The sequence below is a fragment of the Barbus barbus genome, assembly GCF_936440315.1.
Source record: "Barbus barbus genome assembly, chromosome: 2".
NCBI classification, from domain to species: Eukaryota; Metazoa; Chordata; class Actinopteri; order Cypriniformes; family Cyprinidae; genus Barbus; species Barbus barbus.
This window is the reverse complement of record NC_136730.1, coordinates 9,029,486-9,054,508: the sequence shown is the minus strand read 5'-3', so window position 1 is coordinate 9,054,508 and position 25,023 is coordinate 9,029,486. Positions and strand designations below refer to the sequence as shown.

The 25,023-nt window shown below is 34.9% G+C and overlaps 2 protein-coding genes across 3 annotated transcripts in view; both read left to right on the top strand.

Annotated features, from left to right (window-relative positions):
• Positions 1-228: 228 nt before the first annotated feature.
• On the top strand, positions 229-2,817 carry LOC306877090 (potassium channel subfamily K member 1-like; the record flags this gene model as incomplete). The annotated part of the gene is made up of 3 exons (XM_079428631.1): positions 229-565; positions 1,843-2,238; positions 2,474-2,817. The coding sequence occupies 3 exons, from the start codon at positions 229-231 to the stop codon at positions 2,815-2,817; spliced, it is 1,077 nt and encodes a 358-aa protein (XP_079284757.1).
• A 6,611-nt stretch (positions 2,818-9,428) lies between these two features.
• LOC306882443 (uncharacterized protein) overlaps positions 9,429-25,023 on the top strand; it is a 43,891-nt gene continuing 28,296 nt past the window's right edge. The window contains exons 1-7 of one of the 2 annotated variants that reach the window (XM_079437058.1): positions 9,565-9,757; positions 14,770-14,827; positions 15,176-15,271; positions 16,614-16,667; positions 16,967-17,145; positions 17,326-17,465; positions 17,895-17,969. In XM_079437058.1, coding sequence (XP_079293184.1) covers positions 9,654-9,757; positions 14,770-14,827; positions 15,176-15,271; positions 16,614-16,667; positions 16,967-17,145; positions 17,326-17,465; positions 17,895-17,969 — 706 coding nt within the window. In that variant the 5' untranslated portion in view covers positions 9,565-9,653. Of the gene's footprint in view, positions 9,758-14,769; positions 14,828-15,175; positions 15,272-16,613; positions 16,668-16,966; positions 17,146-17,325; positions 17,466-17,894; positions 17,970-25,023 lie in introns of both variants that reach the window. The other variant, XR_013785243.1, reaches the window with a different exon arrangement.

The window sequence follows — 25,023 nt, the reverse complement described above, 5'->3', positions numbered from 1 at the left end:
TAAGCTAGTGAACTAGTTGATGCAGCTTCATCATTTGAAAAGTGTGGTTTAGGTTCTGTTTTACCAGACTGGTGAAGTCTGATGGTGTTGCAGATGTCTGCTGACCTGTTGCATTAAACTTTCAGCATGGTGTTTAACTCTCCATGTCAGAGCCCAGGTTTGGTTACACATGCAGCACTTTAACGTTCTGCTACACTGAAGCAATACACAAACAAAACTGGTTTCATAATGGATATTTTTGCCGATAAAGCTCAGACTTTTCTACGTGTTCACGCGCTCAAGTTTGTGATAATAGCGTATGGCCTCTTGATCGTCCTCGGTGCTGTTGTTTTGATGATACTGGAGCAACCTGAGGAGAATTTGCTCGTTAATGAGATCCGTGAACTAAAAGCTCGTTTTTTGGCAGATAACCCGTGTGTTGAGGAGAGCAGTTTGGATAGTTTGTTGATAAACGTGCTTTCTGCGAGTAAACGCGGCGTGGGCGCACTGGAGTCCTCCAGCGATCAACGCAACTTCGACTTTACGTCGTCGCTGTTTTTTGTCATTACCTTCCTCACGACCACAGGTGAGAAGCAGTCAGACATTCATTATAATGCTGGCTGAATGCATCACGTTAAAATCTACCGCTATGATATTATTAAACACAAATATTTCTTTAAAAATCGCTCTAGTTACTAATATTATAATTAGTGACCCTGGACCACAAAACCAGACATAAGTCGCTGGGGTATATTTGTAGCAATAGACAAAAAGTACATTATGCGTCAAAATGATCGATTCTTCTTTTATGCCAAAAATCATTAGGATAGATCTTATGATATAGATCTTAGATATGTTATACATTTCCTACCGTGAATATACGCATATAAAATATAATTTGTTATCTAGGCTATATAATACTAATATAACTTTAATTTTTGATTAGTAATATGCATTGCTAAGGACTTAATTTGGACAACTTTAAAGGCGATTATTTTTTTTTTTTTCAATATTTTGTATTTTTTTGGCACCCTTACATTCCAGATTTTCAAATAATTGTATCTCAGCCAAATATTGTCCTACCCTAACAAACCATAAGCATATTTATTCAGCTTTCAGATTATGTATACATCTCATTTTCAAAAAAAAAAAAAACCTTATGACTGAGTTTGTGGTCCAGGCTCACATATTCTAATGATTTAACTTGTGGAGCAATACAGTTCAATATCTGCTGACAGGCTGTCTAACGTCATTTTGAGAAGCAATTGTCAATGTTGTTTACAGCCAAGAAGCAAATGTGAAGTTTATTGCACCATTTTATTTATCTGTTTTTCTGTCTGTTTGTTTAGATATATTAATCCTATATATCTTTAGTTTATATTTAAAATGATTTATTTTGTATTTTAATCATAATATGCCCAACACATTTAATTTATGCATATGTGCTTTAATTTGAATCTTAAGCATTTTTGCCATTCATTTATTTACTTATTATTTGTTTGTACATTTTAGTTTTAAATTTATATCTGTTTGTATTCAAATTTAGCTAGAGAGCGACTAATAATTGATAGTTTATTTGACAATGATTGGTCTACCAGTATCATGCAGTGTAATTTGGCCATCACATTTGTTAATACTTATCAAAAGGGACAGCTATCTTTAAAGTTATTTTCGTATCATTGACATACTATTACAGGTGAGATGTTGCTTTGGCAACTGGCTAAAATATTATTCTAGATTATTTGTATTTCAATTTATTATGATTTTTGTATTTCAAGTAATAAATACTTTTTATGGTATTAGTTAACTGTAATAACCCTACTTCAAAGTCTGTGATATCGTTACTGTTTTCTATATTTGCAGGTTATGGCACCACTGTGCCTCTTTCAGATGAGGGCCGTGTGTTCTGTGTTGTGTACTGTCTTGTGGGCATCCCCCTCACCCTGCTGCTGCTGTCCAGCCTCACTCATGCCCTCCTGCCCTGGGTAACATATGCCCCTATTCACAACCTTCAAGTCTTCTGGGGACTGTCTCGCAACCATGCTGCATTGCTGCACTGCAGCGTTCTGGCCTTTTGCACAGCCACATTGTTCTTTCTTCTGCCTGCTGGTGCCCTCTGCCTGCTGGAGAACAACTGGAGTTACCTGGAGTCGCTGTATTTTTGTTTTATCTCACTTAGCACCACAGGACTTGTTGACTATCTGCCCGGCAGGACGCAAAGCCGAGCAGCACATCAGTGGCTGGAGTTTGCAACCTCCTGTAAGTTATGTATATAGTAGAGATATATCCAAGCCTTATTAAGCTTTTAGTTAGCTGGTTAGTAAAATTAATTGAAAAAGTGACGGAAATTCTTAGAAAGTTGTATTCTCAAACTTTGAAGTTTTATTTAGAGACCATATTGACTTAAATTTTCTTCTTAAAAGGGTTTTATAAAGTCTTAAAGTTACCTTTATGAAACCTGCAGAAACCCTGATTTAGACTTCTCTTTATTCAGGTTACCTGATGGTTGGACTGATTGTCTTGCTTGTCGTTATGGAAAGTTGCTGGGAACTGCAGCAGGTTCAAGCCATCCTATGTTTTTTCGCTGGACCGCGGCAGGGTGAGCTGAGGGGGGTGGGTTTGGATGAGCTTGTGCTCAGTGGAGACATGACAGGTGCAGAGGAGGAACCTCATTACACCCTTCCTATATCCACCATCTCCCCTGCTTTCACTGACTCACCTGCCACTCCAACAAAAGAGCTGCCACCAGTCTTTGGCCTGACACCCATAGCGGCCACCAAAGAAAATATTCCCCCTTCACTAAGACCAGATCTGTGTCAATCCACTTCCACTTCATAACTGATACAATGGAACTGGACATTGTATGAAGAATAAATAATATACACGAATGAAGCTGGAAATCACTAGGTGGCGATATTGGTTCCTTGTCTTTGAGTTATACAGAGTCAATACAAAACTTTATTTATTTTAATCATTCATTCATTCATTCGAACTTGTTGGATTAAGCATATCATTTTTCTTTAAAGTTTCTTCTTTTTTCTTAGTCAACTTATTAAATGCATGATATAGCCTATTTGTATTTTAGATTTTAGATTTATTGCAATCCTAATATTTAAGTCTACACATATCATACACTCTTAAAAATAAAGGTGCTTCATGGTGCTATAGAAGAACCTTTTTGTCTAATTGGTTCCATAAAGAACCTTTAACATCTGAAGAACCTTTCTGTTTCACAAAAGGTTCTTTGTGGTGAAAGAAGGTTCTTCCAATTATAAAAAGGTAAGGAAGAGATGGTTCTTTAAAGAACCTTTGACTGAATGGTTCTTTGTGGAACCAAAAATGGTTCTTCAATGGCATCGCTTGAAGAACCTTTTGAATCACCTTTATTTTTTAAGAGTGTATACAAATACAAAGCTTTATTTATTTACTTAGTTTGTTAATTAGTTATCAGTCAATAATATTACATTCATATATTGTATATATCTAGTTTATATTATATTATAAACTAGATAATGTTACTGATTCAAAAAAGAAACAATATTGTCTAAGTATTCAGTGTTTGGACTCTTTTTGTATTTTAAATAGTAAAGTTATAATACCAAAAAAAGTTTGGGGTTGGTAGGTTTTTGCAAAAAGTCTCTTATGCTCAGCAAGCCTGCACTTATTTTTACCAAAAGTATAACAATATTGTGAACTATTATTAAAAATTGTCAAATTAAATTAACTGTAAAATATACTTTGAAATGTCATTTATTCCCATGATTTCAAAATTTTTACTGTCACTTTTGATCAAATTTAATGCATTACTGACCACAAGCATATAATGACCAAAACTATCATATATTTTAGTAGCCACCCTAGATTACAGCTCAACCAAATGCATGTGATACATCCTGGGAGTAAAATATTAAAATACTTATGTATTTTGGACTTTTTTCTTTTTTGTTTGTTTTTCTAAAATTCATAATTTTAAAAAGTAAATACAAAAATTCAATACAGACACAGTTTATCTTCAAAATCATTTAATGATTCAAAATGTATTTGATGATCAAGGTTTTTAAATTCTTTCAAGTATGTCCAAATATTTAGACTAGTGTATGAAAAGCAATAATTAATGATCATATTTATTTCTCCATATGCAGCCTATTACAGTAAAAATATTCAAATTGAGATGCTCATGTTTCACATGTTGTTCTTCACAGTTGCAGCAGGGAAGGGAGCAGGTGTGTGTGTGTGTCTGTGTGAGAGTGAGTGTATATGTGTGGGACGGTGACTCAGAATCTGTGCCCAGCGCTGACGGCTCTGCCAGTCTGACATAAACACACTTCACTGGCTCCACCTCTTACTTTGAAATGAAGTCATATTCTTCTATTATGGTCTTTACAGTCCAATTCTGCTGTTGCCTAGTTGTGCTGAAGCAGAGGGTGCATTTATGTTCATTTAATTACTTTTAATGGATAGTTTTTTGTTTGTTTGTTTATTGTGTGTGCGTGTGTGTGTGTGAAAAATATTTCCCTTATGGAAAATTCCATCATGCTTACGGTGTTATACTGTTTTGCTCTTTCTAAATCTTTGGCTTTTAAAGAATACAAAAGCCCAATAACTTTTGTCCCTAAGTATGAACAGAGAATATTACATAGTATTTTTATTTCATCACATCACTTCAAAATCTGGTTACATTTATACGGTCGTGGTCAGAATTGTTGGCACCCTTGGTAAATATGATCAAAGAAGGCTCTAAAAATAAATCTGCATTGTTAATACTTTTGATCTTTTTTTTTTTTTTAAATCACAAAAATCTAACCTTTCATTGAACTAAAACAAAATCTCATTATGAAATAAATGCTTTTCTCAAATACATGTTGGGCACAATTATTGGCACCCCTAGAAATTCTTATGAGTAAAACATCTCTGAAGTATATTCCCATTCATATTCACAATTTTGAGCACTCCAGGGTGATCATGAACATGAAATTATCCAGCCATGGCTTTCTGTTTAACAGAAATATAAATAGGAGGAAAAACATTTGGAAAGTCCAAATTCCCGTAATCATCCATCACAATGAGAAAAACCAAAGAATATATTTCTGATGTGCAGCAAAAGATAATTGAGCTTCACAAATTAGTGAAGTGGCTTTAAGAAAAGAGCTAGAGCAGTGAAAATGCCCATTTCCACCATCAGGGCAATAATTAAGCATATTCAGTTATCAGACACGACTGGAACTTCAAATGGGACTGGTTTCTATGGTCAGATGAAACTAAAAAATGAGCTTTTTAGATGCAAACACTCAAGATGGGTTTGGTGTAACACAGGGATAAAAAGTACAATGAAATATACTGCTGTATTTTTTATGTTGTGGGCCTATATTTCTCCTGGAGGTCCTGGACATCTTGTTTAGACACATGGCATCATGGATTCTATCAAATACCAAAAGATAAAAAATCAATAAGTGACTGACTCTGTTAGAAATCTTATAACGGAAGAAGCACTGCCATGGAGCTGTGCATCTAAAGGGTCTGGAGTGATTCTGGATGAAGGAATTATCTCTGATCTCTTGTCAGGTGTTCTCTAACCTCATCAGGCATTATAGGAGAAGATTTAGAGCTGTTAAACTGGCAAATGGAGGTTTCAAAAAGTACTGAATAAAAGGGTGCCGTTAATTGTGGCCAAAGTGTATTAGAGAAAAACTTTTATTTCATAATGATATTTCCTCAATTTTAAATTCTTGTTATCAAATAAAAGGTTAGATTTTTGTGATTTTTTTAAAATAAAAGATCAAAAGGATTAACAATGCAGATTAATTTTCACAGCCTTCTTTGATCATATTTACCAAGGGTGCCAATAATTCTGACCACGACTGCATGTATGAAATTTTGTGTGTATTGAAACAGCTGCTTCTGAGATCTGTTGATGTGTTTAGAGGAGTTGTATGTAGGTCAGGACTGAAGTAAAGTTAGACCCCAAAAGCTGGTGCAGTGCTGGGTAACAAAACCTCAACCCAATTTTAGTCACTTGAATTAAACAGTTTAATAAGCGACCAAAAAAAAAAAAAAAACAGGATTAAAAATAGCAAACGCATAGGATAAAAATAGGAAATAAGTAAGATTGTTTCCCCTCAAATTATCCTAATGGCAGAACATCCTGGCATCTGTTAACACAATGCAGGACATGAGTCCTTGACTGAAAGAGGTGTGACGTGAACTTCCCAGAGGAGTTGAAGAAATTATAGGGGGTTCCCCACTTGTTTACTGTGAGGACAATGAAGCATAAACAGTATTTTTCCAAAACATGCTGGCCTTAAACTTTTTAAATCCTCAGCAGGTCAGTACAGAGCTCCTTAAATCAAACATTTAACATTTTGTTGGCTTTAACACATTAAAAAACATTTTAAATATATTAAAGCCATTTCTGACAGATGCATGTGGTATATTCATATGACCTTGTTACCATAGTGCCTAATGCTTTCACGCTGTCAACTGCACTTTCATTCAGATTGACAGTTAGCAGGTGTTACATGCATGTCTATATTTGTCACGCTGGTTTAAATGCTATCTCTGATCGTGAACAGATGGGGTAACACTGACACAATGTAGTTTTCCACACTGGAAAGCGATGTGTGTTGAAAGGTCATGAAATGTTATCGTCCTGTGAAATTAAGTTCATATTGTTTATTGTTCATACTGTGCTCTTAAAGACTGTTATAAATGGAGATGATAGATTGCACATCTGAAATCTAGGTTTGAGGAAGCTCTTAAATGTCTGTTTCTTATTGGTGATAATTGCTTAAATCAGTTACTTTGGTTGATCTGTCCACTTTTAGAATTGCTAAAAACATTTAAAATATATAATAAATATAATTACAATTTCCCCAAATAAATTGAATTTCAAAAATATGAGACCACACTGAATATCAATTAAAATTTTATCAAAATCTAATTGAATTAGATTAATTTTTTTATTTTTGAATTAAGCGTTTTTTAAAAAAAATGTTTCTTTACTATTCATAGTCGAATGTAAGTAAAAGTGTGACACTGATCATATGAATTCCATTGTTCAGAAGGTCAGATGTTCTTGCTTCTATTGAAGCACAAGATGCTCTTTGGATCATTCTCAAATCATCCTGGAGAACATGATCATCAGATCTTAATAAATGTTTGATCAAGTTCATGCCAGTTCAGTTGATGCTTTTATTAAAGGCCATTTCATTCATCAGAAGGGGGGCAAACCTGCTGAAAATTTTATATTTTTGTTATTATTATTATTTTTTTTTTAGTTTTTCACTCCAGTTGTTATGCTAATTATATAATTTGTCCATAAACTGATTTTTAAAATGTTTTTTGAAACAAGACTCTCCAAGGCTGCATTTTTTTTAGTCAGAAATACAGTAAAAAAAAATATTAAATATATTTTAAAATGAAATGTAATTTATTCCTCTGATGCAAAGCTGAATTTTCAGCATCTTCACTTTACTTCACCATGACACATTTTTACAGGATTCTTTAATAAATAGAAAGTGTTAGCATTTATTTGAAATAGAAACTGTATGTAACAACGTGAAAGTGTTTATTGTCACTTTTGATCAATTTAATCAACCTTTTGAATAGCAGTGTTTTTTTTTGTAAGCAGTCATTGTTATGGCTGAAATGGTTTAGAGACGAAACTAAGAAATGTACCAATGGCACTCAGATTTGTTTAGGTTTGTCTTCTTTTAGAACATTTCCTGCAGTTGGTACTTGAGGAGGTCAATGCCACAGGAAAACAGGAAGTACTGAGACCACGACAAGCTCAACTAACAGGAAGTGCACGGCTCTGAGCGGGAAACTTATTCGTGATCCGTAAGTTTATATTATGTCTCTCTCTCTCTTCGCTTTCCTGATCCCTCTATCAATATTCTGTTTTTCTTGGCTTGATGAACAAATTAAAATGACCCAACTAGTTCAATTAATCTGCTGTCATATTCCAGAGAGGACTTCAGAAGAGAAATTACTGTAATAAAAGACAAGAGCAGCTTGAAGCAAGTTTGCCGCACCAAAACATGACCTGTTAGGTAATTGGAACCATATTTTGGCATGCTAGATTGGCTGTTTTTGGATAGAGGATCTCGGTGGATTTATTTTGGATCTGGTCATCCTTTCTAAAGACTACAACGAAGCAGAGGTTCAGAGATTTTTATCTTAGTTTGCTTGCAGAACTTCTCCTTTGGTTTTGGACTTGCCACACCTGCCAAAACTAATCTAAGCTCTCATCAGCAGGGGCAAGTTTCAGCCTGTCCCACTCACACTGATCTAGAATCAGCTCTAGGTGCCCATATTAGGATCAAAATGATGCAAATCTGGTCTCAGGTCATAATAACATAGCATAACATAACATCAGGCTATCTGCTGCACAAGCTACCTGCTATTTTAGCCACACCTAAACCTTGTTCAAACATTATGACTGTACTGAGCAAGAACTAACAGTCGACTGTATCAGTTATAGACGCAATACAAAGTAAGATCCCATGCTTGTTGACACTAGTCATTGGTTCCATTCTATTATTTAAAGCACAGTGAAAAAAACTGCTTGCAAATGAGGTAATGGTGACCTTTAACCTTTCACAGAGTGCTTTGAATATCCCTGCCAAGCTGCATTCACTTCAACAAGACAAACTGCTTCCCATGGCAAGGTAAGAAATATTACTTCGCCTTACCCAGAAGGAAAGATCTGTACTATATATCACATTTTCTTTGTTCCCGATAATATTTTTACAGTTAATTTTACATGCTGACAATGGTGGGGCATGTTGTCACATTGTAATTTGTCAATAAATAGCCTTTTTAGTCTGTTAAACGGTAAAGCAATCATTAAGCACAAAACGATTCACGAATGTGAATGAATTCATCAACATCAAAAAAATATTAATGTGTAGAAATAATTTTCACATAGAAATTGCTAGTGAGTTTTACTGTTATACAGTAATACATTGAACTAAATGTGAAATTTTAAGTAGAAAATGTACACATAATCATTATTTACAACTTAGAAAAATAAGTTTACAGCATATATAATATTGTTATTAATTATAAATATAACAATTATATATATATATATATATATATAATTGTATAATATATATTTATATTATATATTATATACACTGTAATATAAATAAGTTGCAACTGATATGATAAAAAAATTAGAATTTGGTTTTTAAACTATATTTCTATTTATAATAGAATTTTAATTTGCAGGACAGAATTTTCTAGACCTAAGCGTGATATCTGAACGCTTAAAACACACTGTGGACTTTTTAATCAAAACCTAATCCCTTTTACATAAATTTGGCTATATCAATATCTACAATATTAATTTAATGTGGAAAATAAGGCTATACTTCCTATATCACTTTATTGTCTTATAACATTGACTATATAAATATATAAAACCCCTGCATTTCTTGTGTCCAGGCCATTCCAAAGGGGTGCAGTGCAGGATGTCAGTTCGACGCAAGCGGTTGGTTGTATGTTTCCTCTGATCTGTCTGCGCTTATCTTCACTTTGACATCTGGAGCATGTGTGAATGAGGCGCGTCCCTGAAACATCGGGGCAGGCGAAGTGACACAACAATTCCCACCATGCACTTTTAATTCACCAGTCTCTTCTGTGAGGAATTGTGTAATGTAAGTGCAGTCATCATGACATCGGTTTGGAAGAGACTTCAGCGCGCTGGCAAAAGAGCGTCGAAGTTTCAGTTTGCCGCGTCCTTTCATGAACTCACCGTAGAGTGCACTAAGAAGTGGTAAGAAATGCGATTTTTCTTTTCATTGTCATGTTTTGTTGTTACACACTATCATATATGTTTAATGTCTAACTTTTAAGTTTGACGTAGCTACAGTAACACCAGTCTAGAAAGCGACGCGACGCGACGCGACGCGACGCTCTAAAATTAGAGCGCAGCGCTCTCATTATAAACAACGAAGCTCGTGCGGTTTCGGTGGTGTAGTGATGGTGTAGTTTACTGTCAGTGTGTTTTGGTTCATGAACGGAGAATATATGAGGGCTTGTTTACTCTGGCAAGCACATTTCTGTTTGTAGTAGTGGGTTTTGTTATTAGTACCTTTCGTTTTACTTTCAGTTCTCCAAAACACTTTAATGGTTCCACTTGAAGCGCATCTTCAAGGACACTTTGATTAATAACTCCAGACCAGCTTCATTAAGCCCTGTTTATGTGATAGCCTGATGCTGATGGGAGAGTCTTAGACATGTTGATAAACGAATAGCCATTTATTTCCATTCAGTCATGCACATTTTATAGCGTTTATCTAGATTGCAGCTCTGCACACTCATTTCTAAAGAGCAGGAGGTGCATTTTGGGATGCTTTTATTGAAGGAGAGCTTGTTGAGCACTTGTTCATTGGTTTTCCTTTATTTTACTGTCCAACTCATTAAGCACAGTTTCAAGTCAAGTCTAGCTTTACTGTCATTCTGCTACGTGTGTGGACATATAGTGGAGTGAAATATCATGTCTCGCAGGACCACGGTGCTACATAATAATTAAACATATAAACATACATCAACAGAGGTATAAAAACAATTATAAACCTATTCACAGCTAACCATCTGACTATACATGCATATTAATATGTTGAGGATGTGTTTCATATATAAAGAGTTCTTGTGTCCTTTATTTGCTTAGTTATTAGTTGAGTTCAGTCATCTAAATCTGAATTAATTTCAATGCAGTTATCTCCATAATGCTTCTGCATTGTTGGCTGTCAAACTTGAAAATGTATTATTTTCCTGACAGTCAACATCATAATGTGCATTAGCATCACATGACAGTGGATTTTTGTGGTAATCGATATTCCATCCAAACAATGTTAGTAGAAGGATAATAAGGATCTCTTGTCTTTATCATAGAGAGTTAAGAGAAACATGGTTAGCTCAGAAGAATTTGTAGTATGTGAAATAGCTGGAATGATTAAAGATGTTTGGTATTTTTATTTAGTAAAAACTAGACATCAGGCCTAGAAAGTAGAAAGTTGGTTTTGATTGCTTCTTATGTCCTCATTTGTAAGTCGCTTTGGATAAAAGCGTCTGCTAAATGACTAAATAAATAAATAAATAAATAAATAAAGTAGACAGAACTTACATCCTTTTTTGTAGACTTGACTTTATTTATTGGCTGAAACATGTTCACTTTGACAACACTACATGGTATTGTTACACTATTGTTGGTAAGGTTTAGTTTTTCAACTCTCTTGCTCACCAAGGCTGCATTTATTTAATAATCAAAAATACAATAAAAACAGTAATGTTGTGAAATAGTATTACAATTTAAAATAGTTAACTGTTTTGTATTTTAATATATTTTAATGCGTAATTTATTCCTGTGATATCTGGAGTCTCAGCATCATCGCTCCAGTCTTCAGCGTATCAAGATCCTTCAGAAATCATATGCTGATTAACTATTATTTATTTATTATTATTATTATTAGCAATGTATAAAACAGTTGTGCTTCTAAAAATTTGACTATGACCAAAACCATGGCACACTTTTTCAGAATTCTAGAACAGTGTTTATTTGAAATAGAATTCTTTTGTAAAATTCTAAATGTATTTATTATTTACTTTTGATTAATTTAATGCATCCGTGCTGAATACAAATATTAGTTTCTTTCCAAAATATTACTGACCCCAAAGCTTTGAACAGTGGTGTATTTCATGGAACATTCAGTAATATTAGCTGATGCTGTCATCTGACTTCTGTGGCCGCTGCAGCCCTCTCTGTGGTCCACTGACAGTGTGTCTTGTGTAGTCACATGACTTAACAATGTCTGACCTCAGAACAGCTGTTTGATTCTGTCAGTTAAATGACTCGGCTAGTTCTTGAATGTGAAATGTGGTCAGTGTTACAAGACTGTCTACAAGTGAAACATTTAGAATCTCTGATCGTAGTGTTTGAACTGGGTTATTATTTTACATACTATTAAACAAAAAATGTGTAACATTTAAGTTTAAACATTGCACCATCTAATATATCTCAAATCTAAATAGTTGTTTAAAAGCATAACATTTGATTCCCTTCTTATTCAGTTTAATAGATGTAGCACAGTGTTTCAGCCGCTTTATATCAATGCGTGTGCCATTTCCCGGTCTATTTCTGTGGACCCCATGACTCTGTCACCACATCGCTTGGCCTCTTGCATCCATTCACGCAGCTGCTGCTGACACTGACCTGCAATACGAGACCCAGAGGCCCACGATTCTCTCTCTCCACCTTTCCTTTCCTTTATTATAACTCAGATGTCACGTTAACATGCATAGACATAATCTACTGCAAACATTTGGTTTTTCATCAGTTTGAGGAAAGTATTTTATAGAAGCGCTTTATGTCCCATTTATTTGACTGATCAGCACTTTTCCAGGTGTACTATTGAGTGATAGATGTTACAGGTGGGTTGCATGTGATGCCTGGAAAGGCAAAGCAGCTTATATCCCAAGATTATAGGAACAACCTGCATGATATGAGAGTTGCATAATTGCATAGTCATCTGCATGTACAGTTGAAGTCAATAGTTTACATACACCTTGCAGAATCTGCAAAATGTTGATTATTTTACCAAAATAAGAGGGATCATCATACAAAATGCATGCTATTGTTTATTTAGTACTGCCCTGAATGAGATATTTCACATAAAAGATGTTTACATATAGTCCACAAGAGAAAATAATTGTTGAATTTATAAAAATGACCCTGTTCAAAAGTTTTCATACGCTTGATTCTGTGTTGTTACCTGAATGATCCACAGCTGTGATTTTTTTGTTTAGTGATAGTTGTTCATGAGTCCCTTGTTTGTCCTGAACAGTTAAACTGTCTGCTGTTCTTCAGAAAAATCCTTCAGGTCCCACAAATTCTTTGGTTTTCAAGCATTTTTGTGTATTTGAACCCTCAAAAAGATGCTGGAAAACCAAATAATTTGTGGGACCTGAAGGATTTTTCAGAGCGGTTTGACCAAACAATTAGACAAACTATTTTTTTTTTTTTTTTTTTTTTTTTTATAAATCATCCAAGCACCCAATTCCTAGCCACTTATAATATACATTTGATTAATATGACTAAATATTATTAAATTGTAGAGAAATTCCAGGATCAGTTCCCTCTTCACGTAAGTCCAGTATTTTCATCGGGTCAGTCGTAGAAAAATCTGATTGGTTGATAAATTTTTATGTTTAATCCAGGTGTGAAAATAATTAATATCATAGCGCAAGAGCACGGAGAGATGTGCGTGTGCACAGGACAAAGTTTGAGCGCGCACACGCACACACTTGAGCGAGAGGAGAGACACGTTTTAAGTGCGCGCGCACTCTCTGCGCGAGAGCAGCGTAGGCCTTAATACTAATGCATAGAAGGTGCACACCATATCATACACACAAATACAAAACACCATCATATAATAAAAATTAATTTAACAATATAAGATAACATAAAACCCTAATGTGTATAACTGGTAGGCTAATGAAAAAAAACAGCCTATTTCATAGAAAAACCATCAAATGCAATATGTCTGTACACACTGTTATAAGCTGACTTGTTCTTTTTCACTTGCAAAAACTGAAAATTTAATCGCATTTCATTGTAAAATGACAATTTTTCACTGTATGCACTAAGGTAACTTGCCATTAACCAAACACAAGTTGTTTCTGTAGGATTTTATAGTGTTTTACCATTAAAATTATTAACATTTTTAGTAGTGTAGACATTTCCAGTTTTGTATGTGTTCAAAACAAGCGTTGAATCATTGCTGTTGAGAATTACCATAAAGGTAATTGGCAAACAGGAAAAGTGGTTAAAAATGAGACATTTGAGCCAAAAACACTTCCATGAGGAAGTGGCACAGTGTATGTAAGTTAAACAGCTGATCTGACAATGTTATTGTAAGGAGAGTCCACACCCTCCATTGAGAGAAGATAGATCAGTTTAACATAAACACAATGGGGAAAAGGAGAGCAAGGCTCAGGTTATATTTCCCACATCCACACTTAAGGAAAATCCTCATCACACCCTTCTCTGTTAATACTCAATCACTTTAGCTTACAATTAACTTGCAATACTTATCAACACTAATATTTTTTATTGTTTATATAAGGTAATATATTTGTTGTTACTACTATTTTATATGTTTAACCTGAGGTCCATTTATGTAAAATTAGGTAAAAACAATTTAACTGTATAAGTAAGTATAGAAAGAATCCTTTTTGTAGCTTTGTTTCAGTTGGTCTTTTTGGACTCTGGAGGTTTGAGATGAAAATTACAGTATGTTTTCATAGTACAGTGAAGACTTTTATCTCAAATGATTCCTTATGATGTTTAATCTATATCTTTTCTTCAGCTATATGCTGTGCTTCTCTAGAATGCTAGCATGGACACATTTTAAGATGTGTCACATGTGTTGGATATTGGCCTGACCCTTCTGCACATTGCTCACATTATGCACAATGTTAGCCTGTTAGAACAGGAACAAATAATTTCACTTGATCTTAAAGAAGCTCCAGCATTCCACGCAATGAAGCCAGCTAATGCTTTCCTGCATGTGGGTCAGATGAGTAACCTAATAACCAAACTGAGTGTGCATGAGAGTAGTTCCCTTCTTAGTCAGGGAATTTTAGGTGAAAGTCCTAGTTATGTTTTCTGAGTTTCATGAATCATTTCAAAATTCAGTACTTTGTTAAGAGAAATACAGCTTCATGCAATGTTACATGATGTTTTTGTATTGTAATGTGTTGTTGTATGTTATTTGTCATTCACAGGCAGCCAGACAAACTGCGAGTGGTTTGGACCAGACGAAACAGACGCATCTGCAGCAAGGTAAAATGAGGATGTGGGTTTTTACTGTTATTGTTCACACATTTATAGCTTTCAAATACTATATGAAGATGCAGCTGTAATTAGCTTACCTTGACTTTTACAAAGAACAAATACACACTCCTAGCACACATAAATCATTCGGTGGCAATGTGATGTAATTATCTTTTCAACACTCATAGTTATGCTCATATCACAAATACAGTGAGATTATTGCATTAATCAGACGAAGCCTGATTCCTTTTATACGTTATTATTAATGTGTATTTTTTTAATGAAGGACTGTGAATAATCGTCATCCAGGCAGTTTTCATGTTAAGACTTTTTTTTCTTTGTCATCATCTTTATTAGCTTCATGGCTGGCAACCAGGTATCAAGAACCCATACAGGGGGACTGTGGTCTGGCAGGCTCCTGAGAGCGTGGACATCACTGTCACTCTTTTTAAGGTGAATATTTGATATAAAAAGAATTCCATGTACAAGACAATTTAAAAGTTTGAGTAAGATTTTAGTTTTAGTTTTGAAAGAAATTAATCGTTTTATTTAGCAGTTATGATTTAAATTATTAAATCTTTTATATTGTTCCAAAAAAAACATTTCAAATAAATGCTGTTCCTTTGACTTTCATATTCATCAAACAATCCTCAAAAAAATTATATATTTCAGAAAAAGTTTTAAGCAGCACAACTGTTTTTAACATTAGGCATCAAATCAGCATACTACAATGTTTTCTTGAAGGATCACGTGACACTGAGGACTAGAGTAATGATGCTGGAAATTCAGCTTTACCATCACAGGAATAAATTATGTTTTAAAAAATTATAAAATAGAAAATAGTTATTTTAGATTGGAAAAACATTTCGCAATATTACTGTTTTTACTGTATTTTTAATTAAATAAATGCAGCCTTGGTAAGCATATAAAGACTTTCTTTCAAAAACATCAAAAATCTTAGCCAACCCCACACTTTTGAATGGTAGTGGATAATTTGTGATACGGTGCTTCAAGGAACACTCCACTTTTTTAAAAAATAGGCTCATTTTCCAACTACCCTACAGTTAAACAAGTGAGTTTTACCGTTTTCAAATCCATTCAGCCGATCTCCGGGTCTGGCGATAGCACTTTCAGCTTAGCTTAGCATAGATCATTGAATCGGATTAGACCATATGACCAAATGACTAAAGAGTTTAGATAATTTTCCTATTTAAAGCTTGACTCTTCTGTAGGTGCATCGTGTACTAAGGCCAATAATGGTTATGAAATATACTCTCATTCTGGCGTAATAATCAAGGAACTTTGCTGCCGTACCATGGGTGAAGCAGGCGCAATAATATTACGCAGCACCTGAAAGTAGTCCCCAGCTATATCATAACCAGTTACCTAGCTGGGGACTACTTTCAGGCGCTGCGTAATATTACTAAGCCTGCTGCACCCATGGTACGGCAGCAAAGTTCCTTTATAGGAAAATTATTGAAAGTCTTTGGTCATTTTTGAGCAAGATGCTAACGGTCTAATCCGATTCAATGATCTATGCTCAGCTAAGCTAAAAGTGCTACCGCCAGACCCGGAGATCGGCTGAATGGATTCAAAAACAGTAAAACTCAAATGTTTAACTCTGGGGGAGTTGTAAAATGAGCCTATTTTCCAAAAAAGTGGAGTGTTCCTTTAAATATGCAAATAATGAACTAATAAGAAGTTGTAAACATGAATGTTGACATGTATGTTATATAAATATTATTTAAGTACCTGTACTCCATGTCCACATCTTCGATTTTCACTTTCTCTTTAGGATCCAAATGCAGATGAATTTGAGGACAAAGACTGGACCTTCATCATAGAGAATGTGAGTCTGTCTACTCTGTAATCTCAGCCTGTTTATTAAAGGTGCTGCTAACAATTTTAGCAGTTTGCTAACCTCAGCCACAAAAGCATTTCTGTTTTGGTTTAAAAGTATGGGCCACTCCCTAACTCTTTTTCTCCGTTTAATAAAGGGCTGTCACAGAAATGGGTCAAGTTGTTGGAACATTTTATGTATTGTTATTGCTCTTTTGCATTATTTTGTTATCAAAAGATGGCTTGTGATAGCTTCAGTGATTTGGCAGTACACTACGGTTTGAAAGAACTGTGTTCTAACATCCACAGGAAACAAAGGGCCACCGAAAAGTTTTAGCATCAGTGGATGTGAACATGAAGAAGTACGCAAGCGCAACCCCGGCTCAGTTTGACCTGGCGCTTACACTAAAGCCTCTGTCTGTGAAAGTGTTGGATGCCACACTTAAACTCACCCTGTCCTGCGTCTTCCTGAAGGAGGGCAAAGCTACGTGAGTTCAGATGTTTTCAACGTTCCAGATGTGTTTCTCTAGATCTGTGTAGTGATGTAGAAGCATCAGTCCAAGCAGACGACACATACAGTATCAACCACATTTGATTTACTTCACTGATAAGTAAGTCTGTTTCAGTAGGCCTCTTCACTAGTGCTGTATTCTGCTTTGTGTATTCAGTGATGAAGACATGCAAAGTCTGGCGAGTCTGATGAGTTTGAAGCAGTCCGACATTGGGAACCTGGATGACTTCAATGACAGCGATGAAGAGGAGGACAAACGAATGAGTGCAGCAGTGAAAATGGCCACAGCAGTAATAGGTAATACTGACATACACTCACAGTCTTAGGTACACATACTATAAAACTTGAAGCTGAAACCAGAAGTTTGGAAACAAGTTCAGAAACGGTATTTCCTTTTCTGAAAAGGTATTTGAATTTTTTCCCCCTGGTGTTGTTGTGTTCTGGTTTTATGAAAATTGATGTCAATGTAGATACTGTAACTTGGTGATTGTTTGCTGTTTTTAGTTTGGTTGTATTGAGTTTATTTAATGTTTGCCCCAGTTTAATGCTGTATTTCAGATTTAAAGGTAGCTTCCATGTGGATAGCCATGACAAACACAGAATCTGACAATATTTTCTCTTCATTCACATTGTAGATTTATTTATTTATTTTTGGTTATTTTTCTCAGCTGCTATCTTTCTTTTTCATTCTTTGTCTGTGGCTCTATTCTTCCTGTCTGTGGTCAGCTCCTCTTCCTCCTGCTAGGAGAATACACGACAAAGCCTGGAGACCTGCTGTAGACACAGGTCCCTCTGACACAGGTAGATTACTGAATGCTCTGGCTTCTTTTTCCACTCTCTTTCTACCCTTTACACTGGAATTAACATTTTATTTTAATATTAAAATGCATTTGTATTCAAAAAGTATCATGGGGTTGGAGTGTTACAGTTTGCATACTGCTCAATTTGTATCCTGACAGTTTTAGGTTGGTAAATACTTGCATCACAATTGTGGGACACTTATTACGAAATTTTGATAGTGCTAACTGAAAATTTGACAGTGCGATTGGCTGATATTTACTCATTTGCATTATTTGCTGTTCAGTGTTCCCCTGTTTTAAGTCTTATGCCATAACAAAATGTACCAATGCATAAATAATGCACTTTGACATTAAGAGAGGGCATTAACACTAACAGTAACCTTTAATATGTAAGATTATATTAATGTATCTATTTTTCTATATTCTAAATTTACATATGCTTACTGTATATATGTATTAAGATGATATTTCGCATTCTTACACATTATTAAATTATTTATATATAATAAAAAATAAATATAATAATAGAAAAAAAAATAATAATAATATATATATATATAATAAAAATGTATGTGTATATATATGTGTGTGTGTGTGTGTATAAATATATTTTAAAAATACATATTTATTGTTTTATATATTTCTTATTGTGTATATTTTATATTTATATTATTTTATTCATAAACCATGGGTATTTTGATATAAATTTGGTGTTTGTACAGGCACTATTTCACCCCTGTAAATATTATTATTACTGTTATAATGCCCTCAAGTGTAAATTACTTCAGCTGTGCAAATTGAACATAATGTTACTACTTAAACTTGTGGAACCATCTAAAACCCAAAACCAGAAATGTATTAGTAGAGTTCAGGAATATCACAAAAAACATTTTCACACACACACACACACACACACACACACACACACACACACACACATATATATATATATATATATATAGAATATATAATTGTTTCACATCCTCATTTTGTATCAGATACTAGAAATAAGGTCATAAGTAATGCACTTTCTAACTCGTGCTGCTACACTGTATTTGGATAGACTGGATTCTTTGGAATGTTTTGTATCTGTCAGAAAGTGGGTGAAATTGCATAATGCATTCCCATGACCTCAGCATACCAGTGATCATAAGTTTGTGTGTGGGAGAGTTTATCTGAGATCTGCATCTCTTCCTGGTTTCACTCATTTTCTTCTCTTCTGAATTATTCCCTGCTCATTTGAGTTCCCCTTTATCGCTCTGCATTTTTTGTCTGCTACCTGTCAACTCTTCTTTAGTAAATACACATCCACTCTAACTTCCTCTGTTTTTGTCTGTTCCTCTCCATGATCATCATCATTTCTCTCAGCTCATTCTGAACCGGAGCGGATGAGCTGTTCCTTCATTACACCTAACGTTCCTCTCCAGTACCGCCCCCTGTCATACACTGCTCTTGACCCCTCTGCCCCGCCCCTCTCCACTTCCTGTATCCAACTCCCCCGTGCTGCCGGCAGCGTCCCGCAGGCACGCCCCTCCCCGTACGCCTTCACTGTACCTGCATTTGTGCGTGCTCATCCACCTGCCCTGCCCAAAATCTTCCAGCCACCAACCGGCTCAGGTACAAACACTCATCCACCCGGTGCAATGCAGCAGATCACCACTGAGTTGTGCTGGTCTCCATCCGCTGCACTGTGTACATGTCCATACCGCATAGATCATCCACAAACTCACTCTTCTGTATTATTAATTACAGTACATGTTTTCATCATTTATGTTTTTAGAGGATTTGTTGTGCTTTAAAGGTGAAGTAATAGTACTACGAAAGCCCATTTTTTTGCCTAACAAAACAAAGCAAAATTATTATTATTAATTATTATAATTATAATAAAAAATATGACTAATAATAAAAAATGGGGGGGGGGGTCTATATGTATAAAATTATATATAATTTTTTTGGATAGAAGACTTAATGCTTAAGGCTGCATTTATTATTTTTGATTAAAAACTGTAAAAAAAAAAAATACTGTGAAACATTCTAATTCAAATTCTGTTTTAATATATTTTAAAATGTAATTTATTCCATTGTTCCATTTCTGAGTTTTCAGCAGTTTTCAATTTAACATTTATTATTATTATAAATGAAAGGATTCAAGCATTTTGATGAATAGAATGCTAAAAATCTAAACCTTTTGTAACATAAATTTATTCACATTTAATAAATACATGCTACAAAAGATTTCTGTTATAATTATAATAAGAAGAAATGTTTCATAAGCACCAAATCAGCATATTAGAATGATTTCTGAAATATCATGTCAATTTTTATCAATATAATGCCCTAGCTGAATAAAATGATTAATTTCTTTAAAAAAACGTAAGGTAACACTTTACTTAAAGCCTTTATATATAATGCATTACAAAAGTAGTTTTAATGCATGTTATGCCTTGTAATGCACCTTATAATGCATTGCACAATCTCATGAATAATTGTAACTACAGTTATATTAATTACTAAGTTATATTACTACATTATAACACTTATCAATTCATTGTTACACCATGCATTTTAAATTGGGTTATAATTATTTACGACAAGATATAATGTATTACAACGCACATTATGAATAATTATAATGCTTTATACCCTTTAATAACCCTTTAGGCTTTAAGTGAAGTGACCCCAAACTTTTGAACAGTAGTGTATTACATAAACTGACTATATATCTTTCAATTGCAAATATCTCATAGTTTGACTTTTTGCCTCATATTTTGACCATTTTAAACTAAATTTGTTATATCCATGCTGAATAGCTGCATGACATTACTGCATGAAACTTTGCATGAAATTCTGAGACAGCTATTTTTAAATAATGTAGTTTAAGAGATATAATCAAGAAATTAATTAGAAATGATTGTTTCTGGCAATAAGGTCTGCAGAGGTATTGTGTGGAACTTGTGTATAATTATTTTTTCTTTGAACACACTTCACTTCTAGATTCATTAAAAGGAATCTTAATTGACTTCTGAAAAACTGTCTGTTAATAACAGCAGATGAGGAAATAACAGCCTGAACACCATAGTAACTGCTGAAGCACCCTGTGAATTTGTTCATCAAACAGCTATATATCCAGCCCCTGACTTTGACCATTCTTGCCCTGCCACAACTTGATCTAATAAACCTTATTTACCTCAATCTAATGAGTGTTTTTGCCTCCTCTTAAATACACATAGCAATAGATTACAAAAAGCTGTAGCTTTACTTTCTATTTTCTGTTATTTTTTCCTCTCCACCTCTCATCATGCTATAAATTTTCCTTCTCCCCTTAAGTTGCTGTATCTGTCACTCAAATGCCGTCTGGAGGTCTCGCTAGGTCTGAGCTATTGGAAAGCAGTCGCTCAGCTGAGGGCGGTGCAGTTCCTCCGCAAAGGCTTCTCTCTTTTCTTCCTGGGATTAGCACACCTTCCTCTCTTTCCTCTGCTCAATCCTCCTCATCCCCTCAGCAAACTCCTCTACCTGATATAACCCAGAAAGGTAATGAGTAAGTCAGTAAAGATATAGCTTGCAAATAGTTGTATTGTAGCTTGCATTAAGTATGTAATGTATTTTTGCTTATTTGTGACCCTGGACCACAAAACCAGTCTTAAGTGTCAATTTTTTGAAATTGAGATTAATGCATCTTCTGAAAGCTGAATAAATAAGCTTTCCATTGATATATTGGTTTGTTAGGATCGGACAATATTTGGCTGAGATACAACTATTTAAAAATCTGGAATCTGAGGGTGCAAAAAAATCTAAATATTGAGAAACTCGCCTTTAAAGTTGTCCAAATGAAGTTCTTAGCAATGCATATTACTAATCAAAAATTAAGTTTTGATATATTTACGGTAAGAAATTTACAAAATATCTTCATGGAACATGATCTCTACTTAATATCCTAAAAGCAATAATTTTGACCCATACAATGTATTTTTGGCTATTGCTACAAATATACCCCAGCGACTTAAGACTCCAGGGTCACATTTGATATTTGCATATCTTTCATTTTTACCTGTACTGTTGCTGCTTCATCTTGCTTCCATTCGGGCTTTTCTTCATTCTTCTCTTTTCTATCTCATCGTTTTCTCCCTTGATTTAGCCACCCATTCTGTTGCTCGTAGCAAGACCTGGAGACCTCAGAGTTTTCCCTCTTCACACTCCTCCCCTTCTGATTTCGACCCCTCCTCCTTTGAGTTTGGTTTCTCCCCTCATGGCACAACGACTTTACCTGCACCACGGCCCTCAAAAATCTATCGTGCCTCATTGGCTGAGCCAGGCTCTGCCCTTACAAAGCCTACAAGCATGCCCTCTGCCACTGAGACAGGTACATGGGCCAGATGTTCAAATTTAATTAATTTAATTCATTTTTAAATTTGATGCCATTTTAATTTGCGTTTAATTTTAACCAAATTTCATGGTCAGTACCCAGAAAATTATTTGGAGGTCATAAAGAGCTATAAAGTCACTGTGAAAGACAATAGGGTCTGGCTGCAGACTTGCACTTGCCCTCTCAGACACTTGCACTTCCGCGGGTGATGTCACTTGCAGTCTTTTTGATTTTTTTATTTTGTTCTATTTATTGATTATTTTTAGTTTGAATCTCTCAACATTTTACAACAGTATCCAGGTGGTGAAAACAAGAAAAAATAAACTAAATTACAATGTCACTTGCAATCGCCGCTATCTGCGACGTCACTTGCGGAGACAAAGATGCTGTGGTGCTTAAACGATTAAAACTAATTTAATGCAATAATAAACAGGGTCCTGCAAGTCATCTGTAGGAGAAAAAGAAAAGACCTGCAAATCCGTGGCTACAGAACAGCAGAATATGATGCGCAAAGTTTCTCGTTTGCCATATTAAGTATTTATGGTTTTCTGCGGGAGGAAAACGCTTAACGAGAAACTTTGCGCATTGCGTTCATATTCTGCTGTTCTGTAGCCACGAATTTGCGGGTCTTTTCTTTTTCTCCTACAGATGACTTGCAGGACCCTGTTTATTATTGTATTAAATTAGTTTTAATCGTTTAAGCACCACAGCGTCTTTGTATCCTTTGGCAACGCAAGTGACGTCGCAGATAGCGGCGATTGCAAGTGACATTGTAATTTAGTTTCTTTTTTCTTGTCTTCACCACCTGGCTACTGTTGTAAAATGTTGAGAGATTCAAACAAAAAATAATAAATAAATAGAACAAAATAAAAAAATAAAAAAGACTGCAAGTGAAGTCACCCTGCGGAAGTGCAAGTGTCTGAGAGGGCAAGTGCAAGTCTGCAGCCAGACCCTTCTCGTGAAAGACCCTATGAAAGAGGTTTATAGCTTTTAGGCCATGTTTGTTTGCTTTGAGTCTGTTTATATACTTGTGTACTCCTAAAAGTTGACCAGATTTTACCAGATACAATACTTTTCAAACGTTTTGCATTCGTAAGATTTGTTTGTTTTTTAAATAAGTCTACTATTATCACCAAGGCTGCATTTATTTGATCAAAAATACAGTAATAACAGTAATTTTGTTAAATAATATAGTTATATTATAGTTATAGATCCTTCAGAAATCTTTCTAATATGCTGATTTGCTGCTCAAGAAAAATTAATATCAATGTTGAAAACCATTGTGCTGCTTAATTTTGTCTTTTTTTGGACATCGGGATACTTTTCTTCAGGATACTTTTAGAACAGGAATTATTTGAAATATAATTTTTTGTAAAAATAAAAAAACATGATAAAGGTCTTTACTGTCAAGTTTGATAAATTTGTATTCACCTTTCTGAATGAAGGTATTAATTTCTTAAATAAAAAAATCTTTCTAATCCCAAACTTTTGGAATAAAATGTGTAATTTGTATGTTATGGAAAACATTGGTGACTCTCTAGAATATCAATATCCCCTGCCCTAAATAAAACAAAATGTTAATTAACAATAGCAATTAGTAAATCGCTGTGGCATAAGATTTTAATTCCCTTGTTTTCTTTTTAAATTTTTTAAATTTTTGTTTCAAAAATATTTGCAAATCTATGCTAATCATACCATTTTCTTTTTTCTTCTTCTCTCTTTCCCTGTAAACACTGTCTACTTATCATACCTGCACTCTGTCATTATTTACTATGGTAAAATCCAGCATCTTGGCAAAAAGAGTGGAGGCCTCCCAAGCTGCACCCTACTCTGTGTCCTGCTCCCTTTACCTCTCCAGAACACATTAACCAACAGTGTCAACCAGCCTCAGTGACCTCCTCTCCTCCTCCCCTAATGTATGTCCCCCTTCCTGCAATGTCTTCATCCCATGTGCTTCCTCAACCAATGGACTCCTCTACCATTACTCCCAGTCCTGTTGTAACATCTCCCAGTGTGGCTCCTTCCTCTGAGATGCCCAGTGTTAAGCCAGTCCCTACTTCTTGCTCTCAAACCCTGTCAGTTGCCATCCTCTCTCCTACTCCAACAACACTGGTTTCTCCCTCCATTGCTCCTGCTGCTTCATCTAGTTCTCAGTCCACCCCGTATCCATTTGTTTCTACTCTCTTTTCATCTCCTCATCCCACTCTTTCCGATGCTCCTCTAAGTTCCACTCTTGATGTTGGTCCTATGGTCACTGCACCTGTTGTTGCCGAGTCAGGTAGAGAGCAAGCACTCTAGGATAACTGTATTCTAAACCTGTTTGCATGTGTTAAGCTAATGAAATGATTAGTTTTCATCTGTTGAGTTCAAGATGAAAAAAATCCTCTGCATTGTTATAGGGTTTTGGATGCCCTTTCAATGAAGCATGAATATTGTGCAATTTCTAATCCTCGTTGTCTGAATCAACCATACCTCATTTTTTTAAAGGGATAATTCATCCAAAAATGAAAATTGCCCCGTTCACACCAAGAACGATAACTATAAAGATAACGATATTAGCATCCACACCAGCAAATTATATCGTCTTTTTATTATAAGCGCATGTGTGTCTGACGCTTTAAATTATCGAGCTTGTTATAGCAGGATGGATTCTGATTGGCTGTCAATGTTTGTATCGTTCATCAGCTGGAAA